This window comes from Brassica napus, chromosome C7 (genome assembly GCF_020379485.1).
Source record: "Brassica napus cultivar Da-Ae chromosome C7, Da-Ae, whole genome shotgun sequence".
NCBI lineage: Eukaryota > Viridiplantae > Streptophyta > Magnoliopsida > Brassicales > Brassicaceae > Brassica > Brassica napus.
This window is the reverse complement of record NC_063450.1, coordinates 48765997-48786178: the sequence shown is the minus strand read 5'-3', so window position 1 is coordinate 48786178 and position 20182 is coordinate 48765997. Positions and strand designations below refer to the sequence as shown.

Sequence of the window (20182 nt, the reverse complement as noted above, 5' to 3'; positions counted from 1 at the left end):
CACTAGTGCAGCTGTGCTGGAAGCTCAAACTCATTAAGCGAGACTTAAAACTCCTAAACAAAGAAAACTATTCAAAGATTCAAGAGAGAATTAATGAGACTAACGGTTTGTTACAACTTACGCAGGTACAAGCTTTGCAAGATCCAACACCAATCACCTTCCAAGTAGAACGCGAGCTGCACCAAAAATGGAACTTCCTGCGTGAGATTGAGGAGATCTTCTTCAGGCAAAAGTCACGCATTAACTGGCTCAGAGAAGGAGACATGAACACTACTTATTTTCACAGAATCTGCCAAACACGAGCGTGTTATACTGCTATCAGAGCTTTTATGACTGGAGATACATGGATTACGGACCCGCAGGCGATGAGTGATCATGCTGTAAATCATTTCCGGTCAGTACTTGGACCGCATAACTATCAACCGCCTCAGCTTCGCTCTCACCCTGATTGGTTTGCAGATCTCACAGGCTTCTCTTTCCCTGAACATATACTCCAACTGATGTTGACCACCCCCACGGAAGAAGAGATCAAGTCTACTTTCTTCAAACAGAACCCTAACAAGGCTTCGTGCCCAGACGGACTCACTTCTGCGTTCTTCAAAGCCTCTTGGGATTTCATTGGTGTTGAAGTATTGGCCTCGATCAAGATTTTCTTTGCAACAAACTTCCTGCCTGCAACAGCCAATTCAACAATTCTTGCTTTAGTCCCAAAATTCCCAGGCGCGACAAAGATAAGAGAGTTCCGGCATATTTCTTGTCTAAACACTATCTATAAAGTCATCTCGCGGCTCTTACTCAAGCGCCTGAAGCAAGTTCTATCTAACTTAATTCTACCAAGTCAAACAGCTTTTGTAAAAGGGAGACTACTTGTCGAGAATACTACCCTAGCAGGTGAACTGGTAAATGGCTATCACAAGAACAAAGGGTCCAAGAGGATTACCATTAAGGTGGACATTGCGAAGGCGTTTGATACACTATCTTGGGAGTTCATGTTCTCCTGCCTTGAGGGACTTCACTTTCCTGCACGTTACATCAGGCAGTTAAAGGCTTGTGTCTGTACTTTAAGTTATATGGTTGGCTACAATGGGTCAGTTCACGGTTTCTTCAAAGGAAAGAGAGGATTAAGACAAGGGGATCCTCTCTCGCCCTATTTATTTGTGATTGCAATGAACTGCTTATCCTATATGCTAAACAGAGCGGCGGCGCAAGGAAATTTTCAGTACCATTCACGATGTTCCTCTATCAAACTTACCCATCTCTCCTTTGCTGATGATCTACTGATCTTCATTGATGGTTCCATTGGCTCCGTTCAGCAAGTTCTGCAAGTTTTGAAAGAATATGAGCAGCGATCAGGTCTGGCAGTTAGTATGCAAAAAACTAGCTTCTATGCTTCAGGGTTATCGCAAATTGAAACTGACCTGATTCAAACTTCGACGGGTATGGTGCTAGGCTCGCTTCCATTCCGCTACTTGGGGGTACCGTTAAACTCTAAGAAGCTGTCTCTTGTGAGTGCTGAGCCTCTCATTCACCAAATCAAGACCAAGTTCTCCCCATGGTCAGTAAAATCACTCTCCTTCTCGGGAAGACTGCTGCTTATAAAAATGGTGATCGCTGGAATCAATACTTTCTGGTGCTCTGCTTTTCTATTGCCAAAAGCATGCATTGCGAGGATAAACTCTCTCCGTAATCAATTCCTGTGGAAAGGTAGCTTGGAGGGTCATAACACGGCAAGAGTTTCATGGGAAACAGTTGTGCTAACAAAAAGACAGGGAGGCTTAGGTGTTAAAGACTTGTGTACCTGGAATAAGGCGTGTATGTTCAGACTCGTTTGGATGCTCTTCTTCAGACTTGAGTCAGTATGGGTAACTTGGTTCAAGGAGGTGATTCTTAAAGGCTCGGTACATAACTACTGGACAACAACCCCCAAGCAAGCCTACTCCTGGCTAGTAAACAAACTGCTCAAGCTGAAAAGTGTGGTATTTCCCTTGATAAAGCTCAGGCTCCAAAATGGAGAAACAGCTCGGTTTTGGTCGGATAATTGGACTTCGTTTGGGGACCTATACACTCATCTCTCAGGTAGAAACTCAAGATTGGGCATTCCGCAAAAGGCTACAGTTGCCTCTTTGTGTCCCAATGGCTCCTGGACCCTTCCCCCAGCTCGAACTGAAGCGCAAATTGAGCTCTACTCCTACCTGACAACTGTGAAACTAACTGAGAATCAAGACTACTATGAGTGGGAAATAAATGGGCAAGTGCATCCTACTTTCAAAACAGGTATTCTTTATGATTACCTTGCTCAACCGCACCCTGATGTCCATTGGTTTGCTGCTGTCTGGATTTCAAGGGCCATCCGGCGACATAGCTTCCACATGTGGCTAGTGATCCAGAACAGAATCCCAACAAGAGACAGACTCATTCAATGGGGATTACAAGTAGATGACCGATGTCTGCTTTGCAGCCAGAATCATAAAAGCAGAGATCATCTGTTCTTTGCTTGCCCCTTCAGTTATGATATGTGGAACATGGTGGCGAGGCGCCTTCAGATTTTGCCTATTCGAACATGGCAGGACTCACTAGCGCAGATGACTACCCTATCAACTCCGACAGCACAGAGATTACTAATCCTCCTTGCTTGGCAGGCAACGGTGTATTGGATTTGGAACGAGAGGAACAGCAGACTCCACACAAATACTTTCCGAACAACGGACCAGATCTTCAAACTGATTGACCGCCAGCTGAGAAACAAAATGCAAAGCTTCAAGGAGAGCAATCCGAATCGAGCATCAACCATGATACAGAGTTGGTTCCGGCTTGGATGATCGCCATTGACTACTCCGCTTTCTGTCTCAACGCTTTGTCCCTTCACCATCCCTTTTGGACTTTCTACTACTAAGGCTTAACTAATCGTGATTCTATGGGCTTGTTAGTAAACTAAAGTCTTTGGCCTTTTGTAAAACATTTTAGGTCTCTTATTTAAATTAAGAAATCAGTTTACAAAAAAAAAAAAGATTTCGTAGTCTTCTTGAATAACTGCATACCGTCGTATATACATACGAAGCACATGCATGATACTTATTTAGACTTTATTTGTTCTATTATTAACTATGAAGAAGTGAAGGACGGTATATATACGATACGTTACATCACAAATTCTAGACAGATTCCAATTCTTTTTCTTTCTTTTTTTCTGAAAAAGAGACGGTAATAAATATTTTGGTGGTTCTTTTTAGTGACTATAAAGAAATATCAAGACAATATTGTCGCTTGTATAAAGAAAACTTTGCTTATTTTCCATTTTTAACATGCATATATTATATATATTGATATGTTAATTTATTGATTTTCAACTATCACGTGTGATTTTCAAACCACTAATATATATATCAACTAGGTGTCTTCCTGCAGCACCATGTGCAGTAAAAAAAAATTAAAATATTTTTAATAGATAAATATAAATTATATTTTAAAATAAAATTTTATTAATATTGTAAATTTTCTTTTTTGTATCAAAATTTTAATATAAATTTGATTTAATTAAACATAAAAATTATATTTAAGAATATGCATGTATATATTTGAAATTATAATCTTAGATAGATTTTTCTATCTATTTATTTTAATTAAATATATTAAATAAATTTTTAAAAGTTGCATAATTACCAAAAATGAAAACTAAACAATATTTATAAAATTTGTAGATATATAAGAAAATAATAATTTTACGATTAAATTTTTATAATTTCTAAAAAAAATGTATACATTTTTGAAAATTTTAGTAATAAAATTATATAATTTTAAAATATATGATTAAATTATATTTCAAAATTTATAATGCTATATTTGAATATATTTATTTTAATGATGATTTATGAGTTATTCTCATATACAAAAAAAAATTCCAAAAATATAAATTGACATGAAATGTAATATATGAGTTATTACCATATTTTAAAAAGTTTACCAAAAATATAAATTAACATTAAATAAAATTGTTCATATCATATTAAACTATAAGACATGTCATCAATTTCAGTAGCCATGTCATATTTGTTTTGTGAAATTGATGGTAGAAAGGACATGTGGCAAAATCACTTTGCAAATATAGTCTATCGACATAGTATATATACTGTATATGCAATCAAAAATAAATTAAATCATTCATTTTTACGTGTTTTAACATAGTATAATTCTTTTTAACAAATTATACGTTATTTTGCATGCTAGGGTATATAAATCACGCACCCCAAAAACTTCCAATGTGAACCTGGCTACCGCACCATATTTTTACCATCATTTTAACGTTTCTAACCACACCTTTTATATTTTCTAAAGTTTTTTTGCCATGATGACACTAAATTTTTTGTTATGTGCTAGAATTAATAGGGTTATAATGAAAACTCTTATATATGCAAATGCAAAGTTATTAATTTATTTATTAACAATTTTCGGAAAAGGTGTGGTTATAAGGTTATATATAGGTGGGTGAGCTTTGGTAAGCTTTTGACATATCTTGCAAGAGATTTTCCATCCTCAATACCTTTAATCTTCGCACTTCTCTTCCCTCTCTCTACTCTCTATTACTTCACAATCCCTTCGAACATATATGCAATCAAACATATTTATACGCAATAATATTTAATGGGGAGGCAGCCATGCTGTGACAAGTTAGAGGTGAAGAAAGGGCCATGGACAACGGAGGAAGACAAGAAGCTCATAAACTTCATACTCACCAACGGCCATTGTTGCTGGCGTGCTTTGCCAAAGCTGGCCGGTCTCCGCCGCTGTGGGAAAAGCTGCCGCCTCCGGTGGACCAACTACCTCCGGCCTGACTTGAAGAGAGGCCTTCTCTCTCACGATGAGGAACAACTTGTCATCGATCTTCATGCTCATCTCGGCAACAAGTAAACCTAAATACTAATTATATGCTAGTTCCACATAATTCTTACGCGAAGCTTTACAGGTTTACATCTGTGTTAAATTTAAAATCTTATGTTTTAAAACAAAAACAAGAGACCTAAGATAAACATTGGTTGGGATAGTGTATAGTAGAGAAAATTTATGAAGTAAATTTGCATGTATATTTAAATTATCCAACATGTTGTGGGTTGTGTATATTTTGCCAAATAAAAATTTAGACAGTTCCAAATAAGATTGCCAAATAGTAGAATCATATAGAGAACTAAATTTTCCATTTGCATTTATATTTCTATGAAATAAACTTCAAGACAAAGTAACGTCTTTCTCTTCGGAAGATAGTTAACTTATTTCATCAATTTCTTGTTTTTATATTCCAAGATTTGGACCTCTCCACCAACACTTCCTAATATATATATATATGATTCTTGTGATTAATATTTATTTTAAACCATTGGTGTATTATAGGTGGTCTAAGATAGCTTCAAGGTTACCCGGAAGAACAGATAACGAAATAAAAAATCATTGGAATACTCACATCAAGAAAAAACTTGTTAAGATGGGAATCGACCCTGTGACTCATCAACCTCTCAACCAAGAACCTAATAACACTGATAATCCCAAAAGTAGTTCTTCAACTTCAGATAATATCTTAATGGAACCAAAGAGCAGAAGCAGCAAAAACGTACAGACTAATAGCACGACTACAGAAGAGGAAAGCAGCAGCACTGCTACTGGTCAAAACAGTTCCATTAACAATGAAAATCAACTACTTAGTAACATTACTAACGATGAAGAATTGTTTAGTTACTTATGGTCGGACGACACTGCTAAAGCTGATGCTTCGAGGAGTTGTAGTAATTATTATGGTGTTGGTGGAACATTATATAATGAAGATAATATTCCCGGCGCCGGAGCAGACTTTCCGATTTGGTCACCGGAAAGAGTCGGCGGCAAGGATTTGATGTTTCTGGATTACTGCCAAGACTTTGGTGTTCATGATTTTGGGTTTTGACTCTTCACCATGACATATTGAAACTCTTACGGATGAGAACAGTCATATAAATATATGTACATTAGACGTATATATACACGTATACAAATAGTAGCGCGAAGAAATTCATGTAAAGCAGCAAGGGGCACCATGGTTTCAAGTATTATAATTATAATTAGGGTAGGGTAGGGTAGGGTGTACATAGGGTTTGTCAATGTCAATAAAATATAATTTAAACTATATCTGGTTTGTTTTGACCCAAAAAAAAAAATAACTAGATCTGGTTTGTATAACGTATAATTATTCTCATATTTGATAATTTCCAACCCCAAAGACCAAGAAGCCGTAATGAATGTACGTTTTTACTTTTTCCTACTAGGGTCCAAACTTAAGGTTAGAATCAAACTTCCAAGAGTTTGAGACACTATGTCCTCTCCTGCTTATGTTTGTAAATTTTATCTTCTCTTTACTGTATAGATTTCAGTATGCGTACTTTGTAACCTTAAGAGAACTAATATTAGTGTACAATTTAATAAAAATTAATCATATTCATCATTTTGCGTGCTTTTTTAAAAAGATTACTCCCCCGAAAAGTTAGTTTTTTAAACCAATTTGGTTATAACCTCAAGCAGAAACAACGATGTATCAATATATAACTTGCTGGTTTTAGAGCATTGAATAATTAATTAATACAATAATAATTTAATATAATTTAATATGTAGTTAAATTTGACAGTATGAAAATATATAATTATTTTATACAAAGTTAAGCGTCTCAAGAGTCTTTCAAATTTTGTATATAAATTTTCATTTAAAATCTCATCTCGTCCACTATCCTTTTGCTAAAACTTTTTTTTACTGATAAAAAAACTCACTGAAATATATCTTCAATTAAAACTGATGCTCTTGGTTTTTTGGACAACAAACACTTCATTCATAAAGTTTAATACAGAGTGGGGTGGCAAAGAGGAGACCGTTTCTCGCCAACGAGTCTGCTAGAACATTACAAGATCTCTGAACATGAGAGAAAAAAGATGAAATCGAAAGATAAAGATAGATACTTGATATCCTTGAGAATTCCGTAAAGTTCCATAGGAAAAGACTTCGAGTTGATAGCTTTAATAAGCTCGAGATTGTCGGATCGCATTCGGACGTTAGGAGAGTGCTGTACTGCAGTGATTCAGCCACAAAGGGGGAGGAGACAAAGTCGGAATGGGTAGATCCCTCGATGAGTATACCTCGCTGTGATTCTTCTAGTCCCCAACCGAACCCTGCAGCGGAGGATTCTTGAAACCAAGACGCATCAGAGTTAACAAGAGTAAGATTAGGTGGAAAGATCGGTTGGTTTCCAGTAATAGTGGAGGTGTGCGGTTTGACCGGTATAGTATCATGAACCATCTGCCATTCCCTTGCTCCAGACAAGGCGATATGTAATACAGTAGATGCCGAAACTGCCCTGTTCTCAAAGATCAGGATATTTCGAGCGTTCTATAGACCCCACCGGATCCATGGGAGGATTTCAGCTTAGTTCTCTCTTCTACACCCAACCTATAATATATGTGTGGACTGGACTTACTTCTTGAGTTGAATTTGTTGAGAGTACTTGATCCGTTTAAATTTCTTTGATGTTTTTTTATTTACTTTTATCTTGGAATCAGTTTAGCCAGATCAAAAAAATTGTTAACTCAAATTGTAAGACCCAAACGTTTTACTTTTAATAGTATTTATGTTGTTAGAGAAAAAAACACCCAACCAAGTCACTTCTGAATTAATTTGGACGATTACGAAGTTAAGATTCGCTATCAGGGTTTCAGGGTTAAATTATCTTAACTTAGAGCTGTGGCTCCTATTTTAGTTTGGGTTTTCCAACCACATGTAATATATTTCATCTTTTATACTCTTTTTGTTTTTTTTTTAAATTGTTATTTTGACATTTTTTGATACATATTAAAAATGATTGAAATACATTTATGTTTTTATCAATTATATCTATGTGACTATTACTCCCTCCGTTTCATATTATTTATCGTTTTAAAGTTAAAAATTTATTTCATTTTAAGTGTCGTTTTATATTTTCAATTCAAAATTTAATAACAATATTCTCCATTTTAATTTTTAATTGGTTGAAATATGGTTAGGTGTATAGGTAATGATGTTTTTATTTTAGAAATATGCAAAATTAAATATTTTCTTAATATGTGTGCATAAACCTAAAACGAAAAATAAAAGAAAACCGAGAGAGTAGTATTTAAGATACATAAAATTAATTATAAGATCAATGCGTTTGCAGTTAATTTTAAATTGAAAATAAATATAATTTAAATTGAAATTTTAAAATACTTATTTTGTATAATAAATAGAAAATGTTTTTTTTTACCAAACAAGCAGAAAATATGTTAATATAACAATTTTTAAGAAACTGAGCAACTATTATTTTCAAAGACGACATGATTTTCATCGATTAAATTAAGGATGTGGAGGAGTTTCCTAATGTGCATCCACATCACAATCCTTTCTTGGGTTGAACCAGTTGTCACACCAGTAAATTGTAAATTGTTTTTGGTAAAAGGACCAATGGGGCAGGTATACTTTGCCAAAACACAGTTTGGAATTCATATTGTTTCGAAATATATTCAGTGGCCACATAGTTGTAGATCAAATATCGTCGTTCAAATTATGGCTTTTACCAACCACATTTAGCCCTTTAAATTAAAATGTTTGTAAGTTCTACAAATTTAATGGACAACAATTTTTCTATTGTTTAACAGTTACGGTTTTCTTCCTAAATGATTCTGATATTTATTTTGTTGATGTTCTTTTTTACAATTTCTCAATGATTTTAACCCGATCCAAACAGGAACCGGATTGCTCTATGGGTCACCGGATCTTTCGATCATTCATAACTTTTTGACATCAATAAAAATAGCATATATATTGTTAACTAATATTCCACCATTTTGATCACATAGCAAATTGGTTTACATCAATCATAAGCAAATATTTAGGCTAAATCCAATGAAATGTTTGTTTTGAATAGGCCTAAAAATTAAATATCACATATGGCTAACAAGTCGTTAGGTCTAAAATAAAATTCTAAATTAATAGATCAGAATTTTTTTTCTATTTTACTCTCATTTGACATTTTCTATTGGTTAAACCGTTTAGAATACACACAAAAAAATTAACATAGTTAAACGATTGAATTTTTGTGCATCCAATTAACATAATAGAAAAATTAAAATAAATTATTGCTGAAATTAAAGTTTAATTGTTTAATTGAAAGTTGGAGTTTGTTTGATAAGTTTGCGTTTCTTCGACAATTGTCTCGAAAAATATAAAAAGTCTTAATTATATTGAAATCGTAATCAATAAATTGATTCCCCATGACAATGTCACACCCAAAAAAAAAAAATTTACTAACCTAGATCAGATAAAAGTAAAGTTCTTTGCGTTTGAAGAAACGCGCAGGTTCAAAACAAATAAAATGATTGTGACAATTTGAGGGAGTGTTCGTTTCAGAATCATTCTTGGTAGTTGTTGGGTATACTATCTCTGGTTTAGATGTTGGGAAAAAAGCCAAAAAGGTTAGTTAAGGAACAAAACTAGATTTCGCTAGAGGGAGATATCGAACCTCCGACCTTGTGGTTAACTGCCACACGCTCTAACCAACTGAGCTACTCCAGCAGATGCCAAAAAATTCAAATTAATATATCACATTTTATCCATTTGGCAACAATCGGTTTTCTCCATTTTTGAATAAAATAACTTTAGAAATTTTATTCTTTGTTCATTCTACTAAATATGGAACATAATCCAGATCCGAACGACACTTTTCTTAATACTAGGGGCATTGCTTCCGCGCAAGCGCGGAGTTGTGGACAGAATTCTTGTTTCATCTCAATATTTGCTAGGGTTATTGTAGTTGTGAATTTTACGTTTTGAGTTGTTTTTCAATTTTTTTTATTGTTATAGGGTAAGAATTGTGATGATGAACTGTGTATGCATTGTTCTCCACTTATGAAGGACTAAACTGTGTTAGTAATGTGATTGATATAGTTCATGTTGTTGTTTGTTGTGTCACTGAGACTTATTGTTTGTTTGTCTTTTTAATTTGTTTCTTGTACTGTTGAGAGTACATAAATTATATTAAAGTTGTTGAGAGTACATTTTGTTTCTGAATATTTTTTCTCCATCTTAGTTGTGTAAGTTGTGTGTATTAAGTAATAATTTTTATTATCCTTATTATGTTTGTTATATGTTTTTATTTTATTTTTAAACTTGTTGCTCTTACCGGTCCTCTAAACCAAATACATGAAGACTTGTAGAAATAACTATAAAATGAGTGACAGTTCCGAGTATTTGGACTTTAATGAGTTTTAAACGAATTTATGTATTTCTCATAAGAAGACAATAACATTGGCCTGTTGACATTGGGCATGTAAGCTATTTTTATAAGTCAAGAGGAGTGAGCAGGTGGAGCTGTTGTTGCCGTCTTTGTGTATGTCGGGATTGTCTCTTGTATCTCCTGTTGTGGCTGTGTTTGTTTATCTTTTATTTTATGGGTAATATGTAAACAAAAATCATTGTTAGTTGTATTTATCAGAGTTCATAACTTACTCTGTTTTTTTTGTTTAGATAATTTCACTGATCTTGATTGTCGTCTTCGTCTTCTTCGTTGCAAAAGTAAGTTTGTAAATTGTTAAATAGCTGGCCGTGTAGTTTGTATTTATTTAGTTGACTCGATGTATGTGTCGTTGAGTTTTAGTTGAGGTGATTGGTTTGGTATATTTGTTTTGAAGTTTATTTCTAAGATTAAACAAAAAAAAAAGAGGTGATCATTAATGATTCGTCTTTTTTAGAATTCTAATTTTTGGTGTTTTGATTGTTTGGGTTGTTGTGGTTTCTTTTAAGCTGTAAAATAAAAGTTTGTGTAAAATTAATTTGATAAGTGAGGGAGATAAATAGATGACCACAGAATTTGGGTAGGAAATGTTTTTGATTATTGATATTAGCATAATATAAATAATAATATAAAGAGAATTGTGTGTTGATTATTTCTTACGGATCAATGAGGAGACAAATAACGACTCGAGTTGTTTCTTTACTAAGGTCAGAGCCTTGGACAGATTGGATTTGCCCAACCACATATGCGAGTTTAAATATCAGTTATGATATCAAAACATATTATAAACCCAGATGCAATATGATAATATACTTGAGAGTTCTAGGTTTGTGTTCACAATCACTTGGAAATTGTCAAACAGTCTAATTATGATTGGAGATTGATTTCAGGAGCACCCGTGATGACTTCATAAATAATAGTTAGTGAGATGAAACGAATGAGGAATGTATGATCAATTATCTTGTACATGCTTGAGCACCTAGCAACCTCAATACGATCGACATTCACAATGGAACCGACTTTCAAAGATGGCATGTAATGATTAGCACGTCCGGCGGGAATAAACCCATGAATCACGGAATCTGCAAATAATATTATTTAACAAAGAATCATGAAATCAATTAAAAACAATTATATTAATAAGTGTGATAAATCGAAGATTAACTTACCTTTTCATCAAGGAAGAGAACCGTGATTCCCATAAACTCACTATCTTTCTTGAAGTTCAGGGAATCCCATAAGCGAGGAGGTTAGAGGCTATGCTCTGACTACTACGACCAACACTGAGAGACTCGAAGGTTGAGTGACGGATGCCGGGAACGCCGGTTTGAGGAACTGGAGAGGCAGAGAGATATCTTCTAGAAGATCGTTAAAGCTAAGAGGAATCAATAAGTTTTGTGGAGATGCAAATTGGGTTCATCAAAGATGAGAATCATATATATAGGGTTTACAGAAAGGCTACGAATCAGAAACATTTAAGATCAAGCGATTTAAGATGGAGAGATGAAGAATTCACCGGTGAAAAAATAGATTACGAACAGACACACAGCGCAACTCTGTAACTCAGACTTGTCTAAGACAATGATGAAAAGAACCCTAACTCATGTTAAACGAAGACAGTTTACAATATGAAAAAACTATAATTGTTGTTTTTTTCATATAACGTGATGAACCTCATTTAAAAATGAACTTCATAATACACTTGTAGGTCCGACCCACAGAGAAAATCGAAGAAACAAAGGTTTCTGACCTTCATAAATATATATTAGTTTCGGTCATCAATGTACAAAGTATTCTTTAGTTTAGTGATATAAATGTTGTTCAGTAAAGAGAAAACTGTCTCATTATATTATAAATCTGTATATCTATTGGACACTTGGACTAATCATACGAACTCCCTTGTAAGGAAAAGTTCCCCATCTCTCTGTTTGACATTTGACTTTATTCTCAGGAAATATAAAAAAACTAAAAATATTTAATTTTTAGTAAGTCAACCCTATAGAATCTTGAAACTCCACTTACGTCGGCAATGATCCCATGCAGCGATCTTCATCTGAACCTGCTCAAAATCCGATACCCTACAAGGTATCGTAATCCGACCCGGTTGGTCAAACCCGTAAACCCGCTCCGCCTGTTCCAGCAACTCTCCGAATAGAGGATGGTTAAAGTAAAACACCGGAACCACCACGCGCCGTGTATCATCACCTGATTCTCCTACGTGAACCACTAAATGACCTTTGGGAATACCCAGCGACTTCGGGTCGTTACCCAACCGGGTCTGAACCGTTTTCTTTCCTCCGCACAGTCTACTGGCTCCACGACGTAGACACCGTGCTAAAGAGCAGATTCTTGAAACCGGGTTGAGAATTCCGGTTAGGCATTGGCGTTTCCCGGTTTGGATTCTTCTACTTCGGATTATCCATTTAAAGATCTTGAAACCTTGGAGCCTCTTCATGGTTGAGAAAACTGAGACCCAAAAAACAAAAATGAAACCTTTTGGAGAAATTATTACTAGAACTGCGATTTCAGAAATGGGTTTGAAACTTTGGTTTGCTATATGTCTCTCTCACTCTCTGTATTGTGTTACAGTTCAAAATGAAGAAGAAGACCGAGTATAAGGTTGTGGGAACAGAGCCTCTTTATATAGCCTCTGGGGTGTGACCGTTGTACTGTAATTTCTGCGTGCTCGCATGTGTACACGTGTTACATATTAATTTGATGTATAGTTTTCCAAATTTAACATGTCACTAATACCAAATACTGATATTATTTTGATTTTTTTCTAGTAAAATTATAGAATATTTTAGGCCATTGTCATTTTTTGAAAGCTTCATTGTAACGAATGTCATATAAGTAACATTAGATTTAAGAACAAACTCTTAGCGCAAGAATATTTGTCAAATGGTTGAATAAAAAATTACATGCTATCACGATTGTATGGCACTGTAAAAACAAAAACAAAAACAAAAACATTACGTATTGAGAGGCTAAGAACCGTTCCTAGAGACCGGTGCTGGTTAGTACTCAAGTAGCATAACAAATTAGGTTACGCTTATGTTTTTGGCGACCAGAACTTTTTGTATGGTGTCTATCACTGCTGAAAAGTCATACCGTTAACTTATTGAAGGTCAGTCTTAGAAAATGTACAAAGGCTTTTCAAAGTCAAATCTAAACTATTGAACGGTAATATGCAATTTAGGCGCTGACCAAGAAGTTTCTGTATTATTTTGTCGCAAGTTCGTTGTATAATAAAGTCTAGAATGTTTATACAAACATCAGCATGGTGGCAGTGATGCAATCATCAGCATGGTGACATCAGAGAGGTCAAGTTTTTCTTCGTATTTCTCCCATTTGAAATATCAAACTATATTTTTGAATTCGAAAGTAAATAACCTGTCGTATAGGTTCACTTGTTCTTTAACACCATGATACAACACTAGTTGGTCAAATTTTTTATGCTGGCTTACGCAAGTGAGTGAAAACTATGCCGTTGTAAATTGCATCTAGAGGACCCGTTTGAGTTTATTGTTAATATATTCTTTTTTTTTGGTCAATTCTTTCAAATAACCCATTTTAAGTTTTTATCACAAAATAGTTCTAAAAAAATGGCTAAAATAACCCCTTTTTATTTTGAAAATTTTAATATTATTTAAAAAAAAAAATTGAAACCCGATTCCAAAACTCATCCTGTAACTCTAAACCATAAGTTTAGATTAGTTAACCTTAGGATAAAAATGAATTTTACCTTTTAATAAAATTTTAGTCATTTTATTCATTGAGGGCTATTTTGTGAAAATAAACTAAAAATGGCTATCATATGAAATTTCTCTTTTTTTCTGTATCACAAACTCATTTATTTTATCATCTAAATGTTCAATATGTCGTTTAGTGTACATGCACATATGGGTGTGTTTATCAGTCTACGTACATGCACTAATTAAGTCTTAGTCCAATTTAGATTATATGGGTTTTGATAAGAGAACTCGATCTATCTATGTAAAAATAATAATGAATAACATAAACGGCCATGTTTAAAGATATATCTCAGAGTGGAGATCAAACAAAAAACTTTTAGAGATGTTTAACTACTTCATGTCAAATTTATTATATTCTAAAATAACAAAAAAAAGGGCAGAGAATGAAGAAGAAAAAAGCCAAGCATGTGTAGTGTAGGAGAGACATTGAGTGGGGGTTTGGTCGGCAGTCGGCACGGCCCGTGCGATCTGCGTAATATGCTTCAGTTCACAGAAAGTGCTTCCTTTCTTTTTTCTCTTCAATATCATAATATCAGAATCGACACTGTAACTATTGAAAGACAAAAAATCCGAACAGCAAAATAGCAAGAAGGCAAGTAAAACGTCAGATATGTTTGGGGACAAGAAGATAATGCGATTTTCTAAATTTGTTAACTTGTTGTTAATCCACCAATCACGGATCTCAATGTTTTGCTATAATCATGTTCCTTATCCTTTTGACATTTTCTGACTTGAATTATACAATCACTAGAATCCAACTGATGTTGGGAGTTTTCAAGGCTCCTAAGTCAAATGTTGTAGTATAAAAGATTGTCGAACCAGTTCTGAGGGATATCAAAGCACCGAGAATGCAAGTACTCACTTAATCTAAGTGCAACCAATGATTTAGATGAGTTTTAAACTACTACTAATACTAGAAAGCAATAACAGAATGATATTTTCTTGACTAAGGGAAAAGAGAACTCATGGGCATAGGGATTAGACCTTGGGTGATCAAGTATCGAACTAAGGATGACAAATGATCAATCAAACTATCAACCTTAAGCCTAGACACAATTCTAAGCAATCTCTATGTCTAGATGAATGCTCAATTGCTAACATATCTCAAACATCAAATGTCTTTGGTTGAATAATATGAAAACAATCATTACTAACAAGTCTATTAACTATTTTAGCACCTTTAACAACAAATGTCTTTGGCAAAGTATACTAAAAGCCTAGGAGAGTTGTCCCAGGAATTTCATCAAACACCTTTTGGGTGGGAAATGTCTATTGATCAACTTTTGAGTGGCCAACTCAGAAGATGCATTATGAATACTCTACTAGCAAGGAACAAGAATAATCTACACTAAAACATCCTAGAACTAACCTAATCACCCTTAATCTCCGTAACGAATGAATTCAAAAAGTGATTACTCACTAATCTCCATGATTCCTCTTAAACTCATATTGGATTTCAGATTAATCATGTAGAGAAATAGATAAGAAATCAACAATAACACAAGAACATAACAATCAAAATCCAAGAGATGAACTTCTTAAGAGAGTTTTTGTGTATTTCTCAATAGATCCAAAGATCCTCTGCCTGGTGGCTACCAAAGATGTTTAAAATATAGGTTTTAGAAATGTAAAACGTGCATAATGAAATGACCAAAAGGGCCTTAAGTAAAATAGAAATCGACCCAACAATAGACGCGAAGCAACCTCGGCATGTCGCTCCGACAAGTCGCTCCGGCCTTCGGGAGCGACCTCAGTGGGTCGCTCTGAGAGGTCGCTCCGGGCTTCGCTTCGTGTCGTCTCGCCATAGAGACGCGAGCGACCTCGGGGTGTCGCTTTGGGAGGTCGCTCCGAGAGGGGTGTGAGATGCGAGCGACCTCGGTGCGTCGCTCTGGGCAAGTCGCTCTGGGCTTCCAACGGGATGAATATGGCGAGCGACTTCACGGGGTCGCTCCAGCTAGGTCGCTCTGAGAGGTGCTTTGGAGCGACCTCATGACGTCGCTGCGGAACCTCGTTCCCATCCTCTGCTCGTCCAATGATCACCTATTTCACCTCCTTTGAGCTCCAAATGCATCCAAATGTCCCCAAGAACTCCATGTGGCACTCCAACACCTGATAAAGACTCATGTATGCAAAATGTAACCTAAACATGGCTAAATCCTAGTCTATATGATCAAAATGCACATGGACGAATGGATAAGATAATGGAAATGTGCAAGATATCAACTCTCCCAAACTTGTTCTTTTACTTGTCCACAAGTGAACTTTCTAGAACTCATAGGGAGAGAGGTTTGAAGGTGAGAGCTCATAGCCAAAAGAAACACACAAAGCACTCAAATCAACATCTAAATTCAGCATTAGTACACCCTCTCTTATTTTACTCTAGCTTCTCTAGGCCTATTCAACTCTTTTCATCCTTACACTCATCATCATGCATTCACACATGCAAATCAGCCAACTCTCAAGTTCATTAAGCATAGCATCAAGTGAATTCTTGCAAATGGTCAATTGGTCCAAATCATTTGGTTGAGTAAGGGAAAGCTTTTATTCAAGTGGGTCAAGAGGTTCAAAATCCATGATCTTTTAAAGTGGTTTACTCTCAAAACAAGTAGCCTTGACATTGCACATAATATATCTAAGAAAGGGATCAACTCATGCATACAATGCTCAATCTCCATTGTTCTACCCTTTTACCAATCATACAATTACACAATCATTCCCAAATGTCAAACCCAACTCACATCTCTCACCAAAAGATCCTAAGAACTTTAACTCCTTCTCTTTGAAATCTACAAGAGATTTTCCACAACCTCAAAACATTACTTAGCTCATAACAACTTTGCTAACCCCATTTTTCTTTCTTTTTCTTTTTTTTTATATTTTTTTTTTTTTTTTTTTTTTTTAGATGGGGGCCAAGACTTTTCATAACTTGAGTTAGAGGTTTTTCTACTTATCCCAATAAGACAATTCACTTAAACACAAAGAGTCATTTCTTTTCCTTTTTCATTGCTCCCAAATCATAATCACAACTCTCACCCCCCACCTATAGCTAGACAATAGAGTGCCCAATCTAGCAAGAATGAAGATCAAGCATTGTCGTTCCCGATACTCTCAACATTATGCACATGTAAGACTTTCCGAAGAAGGCCTCACTCATCAAACAATGAAAGCTTAAAAGAAGGGAAAGGTTTTGGGAGTGGTCTACCACTAGAGTTTGTCAAAATAAGATTGGCATAAAGGATGTGACAACTCAAGTGTGTATAGCCATGACTCAGTACACAAGGGACCATGAGCAAGAAGCATTAAGTTCGTTCAGTTCAAATAAGGTTGTAGTTGGCTTCAAGAGTTTCAGCAATCAACAAGTTTCAGGAAGAGTCTTCAAGGCTCGAAGCATACAAGTGTTTTTGAGAGGTGCATAAGCTATTCAGGCGCAAAGTAATGTTCTTTACAAGACATTTCAAATCATTGCTCCCAATGCAAGTAAATGCAACCTATATGCTCTAGACTCTCCTAGAAATGTCAATGATGCAAACTAAATGAATTTTTTTTTTATGCAAATATATATGTATAATGCAATGCATGAGACTCAAAATCATCAAAGCAAACGTGATCAAATACTTGGTACCTCCCCCAAACTTAAATGACACAGTCTCTGTGTTGTCAAGGAGAGAGAGATACCCAAAAAGAGAAAACTAATATGCAAAAACGAAATGGTATATACAAGGAAAAGTAGTGGGTTACCTTCTATGGAGAATGAGTAGAGGGAGATGCTCCCTCCTCCTCGTCCTCAGGTGGTAACTCTTCAAGGTGCTCATCAGTAAGAGTGCCCATCTCTTCAATGTAGAAGGCTTGCCCGAACACAGTTGGTTTCTTCATTTTCTCCTTGATGTCAAAGTGGAGAACATGCCCTTTACCAAAATGGAGATCAATCGTGCCCTCTTTCACCTTAACAATTGCTCCTGCTGTAGCTAAGAATGGCCTTCCAAGAATCAATGGGTCCTGAGCCTCCTCACCCATCTCAAGCACCACAAAATCTGTAGGTATCTCATACCTTCCAATCTTCACAGGTAGGTCCTCTAAGATGCCCACAGGGTACTTCACTGAACGATCAGCTAACACCAGAGAGAGTTTACACTTCTTGTACTGAGTGAATCCAAGCTTCTTTGCAACAGACAAAGGCATCACGCTGACACTAGCTCCCAAATCGCAGAGACATTTCTCAAATACCATAGGTCCAAGAGCACAAGGTAGTGTAAAGCATCCTGGATCCTCTAACTTCTCTGGAACATCAAGCCTTTGGATGATGGCACTGCACTCATGGGTAAGAATCATCATGCTTTCCATTTCCTTCTTCTTTGCAGCTACAACATCTTTCAGGAACTTGTTGTATTGAGGAATCAACATGAAAGCATCGATGATGGGCATTGCAACCTGAGCTTCACTCATTTGCTTCTCAAACAAAGCCTTGTACTTCTCTAGCAGCTGCCTCTTGAATCTACCAGGGAATGGTAGTTTGGGTTCATAGGGAGGAGGAACAAAAGAATTCTCACTTGCTGGAGCTAGAACTTCACCATCTTTCACTATTTTCTTCGCTTCCCCAACCTTTCTTTTACCCTTGGCTTCCACAATCTTCTCCAAGATTTCATCATTGATTTTCTCATCAACAATCACCACTTCATCATCTAAGTTGATGGCCACCTCTTCACCTAGTTTCTCAGCATCCCTGGTGAGGGTTGTATGAGGTAACTGCTTACCACTCCTAAGGGTGATAGCTTTGGCCTCCTTGGGGTTTTGGTCAGATTTTCCAGGTAGAGATCCTTGCTGGCGAGTCTGGTGAGTGTTCATGGAAGCAAACTGATTCTCTAAATTCTTGACTGTAGAAGCAAGATGTGAGAACTTGTTGTTGAGCTCATTGTAGCTCCCATCAATCTTGGAATGAAGGTTCTTCAACTCATAACCAACATGCTTCTCACTTCTAGTCTGAGACTCCAAGATTTGTTTCAGCAGGGTGTCAGTGCTGCTCTCTTGAGGAGCAGAGGAACCAGATGAGGGGTTTTGCTGAGGTTGATAGCTGCCTTGCTGGTTGTTTCGAGGCGGATAACCACTCTGTTGGTTGTTGGGATAGGATTTCTGTTGGTAGTTGTTGTACTGAAAGTTGGGCTCTTTTTTGTACCAGCTACCATTGTTGTTGATGAAACACAGCTCTTCCTGACCTTCCAAACCCTCAACCTCATGGACAACAGGTGGTGTCTCTTGGCTTGGGTTACCAACAAAGTGCAGCTGCTCTTGTGTGGCTTTATCAGCAAGGAGGATGTCTATCTTATCCTGTAGAGCTTTCAACTTTCCTCGTCTGCTTATCATCTGTTCGACTGCCTCTGTCGTGGTCTCCACTGTAGATTGCATCACTCTTTACCATGTTGTCAACCAGCTCCTCTGCATCTTCCTCAGTTCTCCCCAAGAAGAACCCATTGCTAGCTGTATCCAGTCTGGCCCTGTACTTAGGAAGAGACCTCGGTAGAATGTGCTCAGCAAGCTTTCCTTAGAGAAACCATGGTGTGGGCATTGAGCTTGGTAGCCCTTGAATCTCTCCCACGCTTCGCTGAAGCCTTCCAAGTTCTTCTGTTGAAAGCTGGAAATCTCATTTCTCAGCTTAGCAGTTCTTGAAGTAGAGAAGAACTTCTCCAAGAATGCTCTCTTGCAATCATCCCAAGTGGTGATAGAGTCACTGGGTAGAGACTTCTCCCACTGACGTGCCTTATCCTCCAAAGAGAAAGGGAATAGCTTGAGCTTTAAGGCATCATCGGACACACCATTGGTTTTTGACAACCCACAGTAGCTGTCGAACTTGTCCAAGTGATCAAATGGGTCCTCTAGAGCCAAGCCATGATACTTGTTGTTCTCGATCACGTTGAGGAGTCCTGACTTGACCTCAAAGTTGTTGGCTGCCACAGCCGGTGCTCGGATTCCCAGTCTATGACCATGAATGTTGGGCCGGTCATAAGTACCAATGAGTCGAGCTGCCCGCGGTTGGTGTTCTGCCCCCTGCGGTTGATCTTCCATATCAATATCGAGTCTCTGCAAGTGGGCTTGTTGTTCTTCTTCTCTTCTAGCTCTAGCACA

At 36.4% G+C, this 20182-nt stretch overlaps 2 protein-coding genes and 2 non-coding genes across 4 annotated transcripts; 2 read left to right on the top strand and 2 right to left on the bottom strand.

The window, feature by feature from the left end:
- The first annotated feature begins 4416 nt into the window (after positions 1–4416).
- On the top strand, positions 4417–6148 carry LOC106444501 (MYB-like transcription factor ODO1). The gene is made up of 2 exons (XM_013885974.3): positions 4417–4901; positions 5383–6148. Exons 1-2 carry the CDS (start codon positions 4639–4641, stop codon positions 5927–5929), a joined length of 810 nt encoding a protein of 269 aa, XP_013741428.2. The 5' UTR covers positions 4417–4638; the 3' UTR covers positions 5930–6148.
- A 3370-nt stretch (positions 6149–9518) lies between these two features.
- On the bottom strand, positions 9519–9592 carry TRNAN-GUU. The gene has a single exon. It is a non-coding gene; the product is annotated as a tRNA-Asn (tRNA).
- A 2077-nt stretch (positions 9593–11669) lies between these two features.
- Positions 11670–13211, bottom strand: LOC125590073 (auxin-responsive protein SAUR32-like). Its single transcript, XM_048763029.1, has one exon. The coding sequence runs from the start codon at positions 12763–12765 to the stop codon at positions 12307–12309; it is 459 nt and encodes a 152-aa protein (XP_048618986.1). The 5' UTR covers positions 12766–13211; the 3' UTR covers positions 11670–12306.
- Positions 13212–19607: 6396 nt separating this feature from the next.
- LOC125590764 lies at positions 19608–19714 on the top strand. Its single transcript, XR_007326767.1, has one exon. It is a non-coding gene; the product is annotated as a small nucleolar RNA R71 (small nucleolar RNA).
- Positions 19715–20182: the final 468 nt, after the last annotated feature.

What these genes read in the sequence shown, in the direction of transcription:
- LOC106444501 (XM_013885974.3), top strand. Translation starts at nt 4,639, where the DNA reads ATGGGGAGGCAGCCATGCTGTGACAAGTTAGAGGTGAAGAAAGGGCCA. An exon ending in CATGCTCATCTCGGCAACAA is followed by an intron (nt 4,902 to 5,382) that starts GTAAACCTAAAT and finishes GGTGTATTATAG; the next exon opens with GTGGTCTAAGATAGCTTCAA.
- LOC125590073 (XM_048763029.1), bottom strand. Translation starts at nt 12,765, where the DNA reads ATGAAGAGGCTCCAAGGTTTCAAGATCTTTAAATGGATAATCCGAAGT.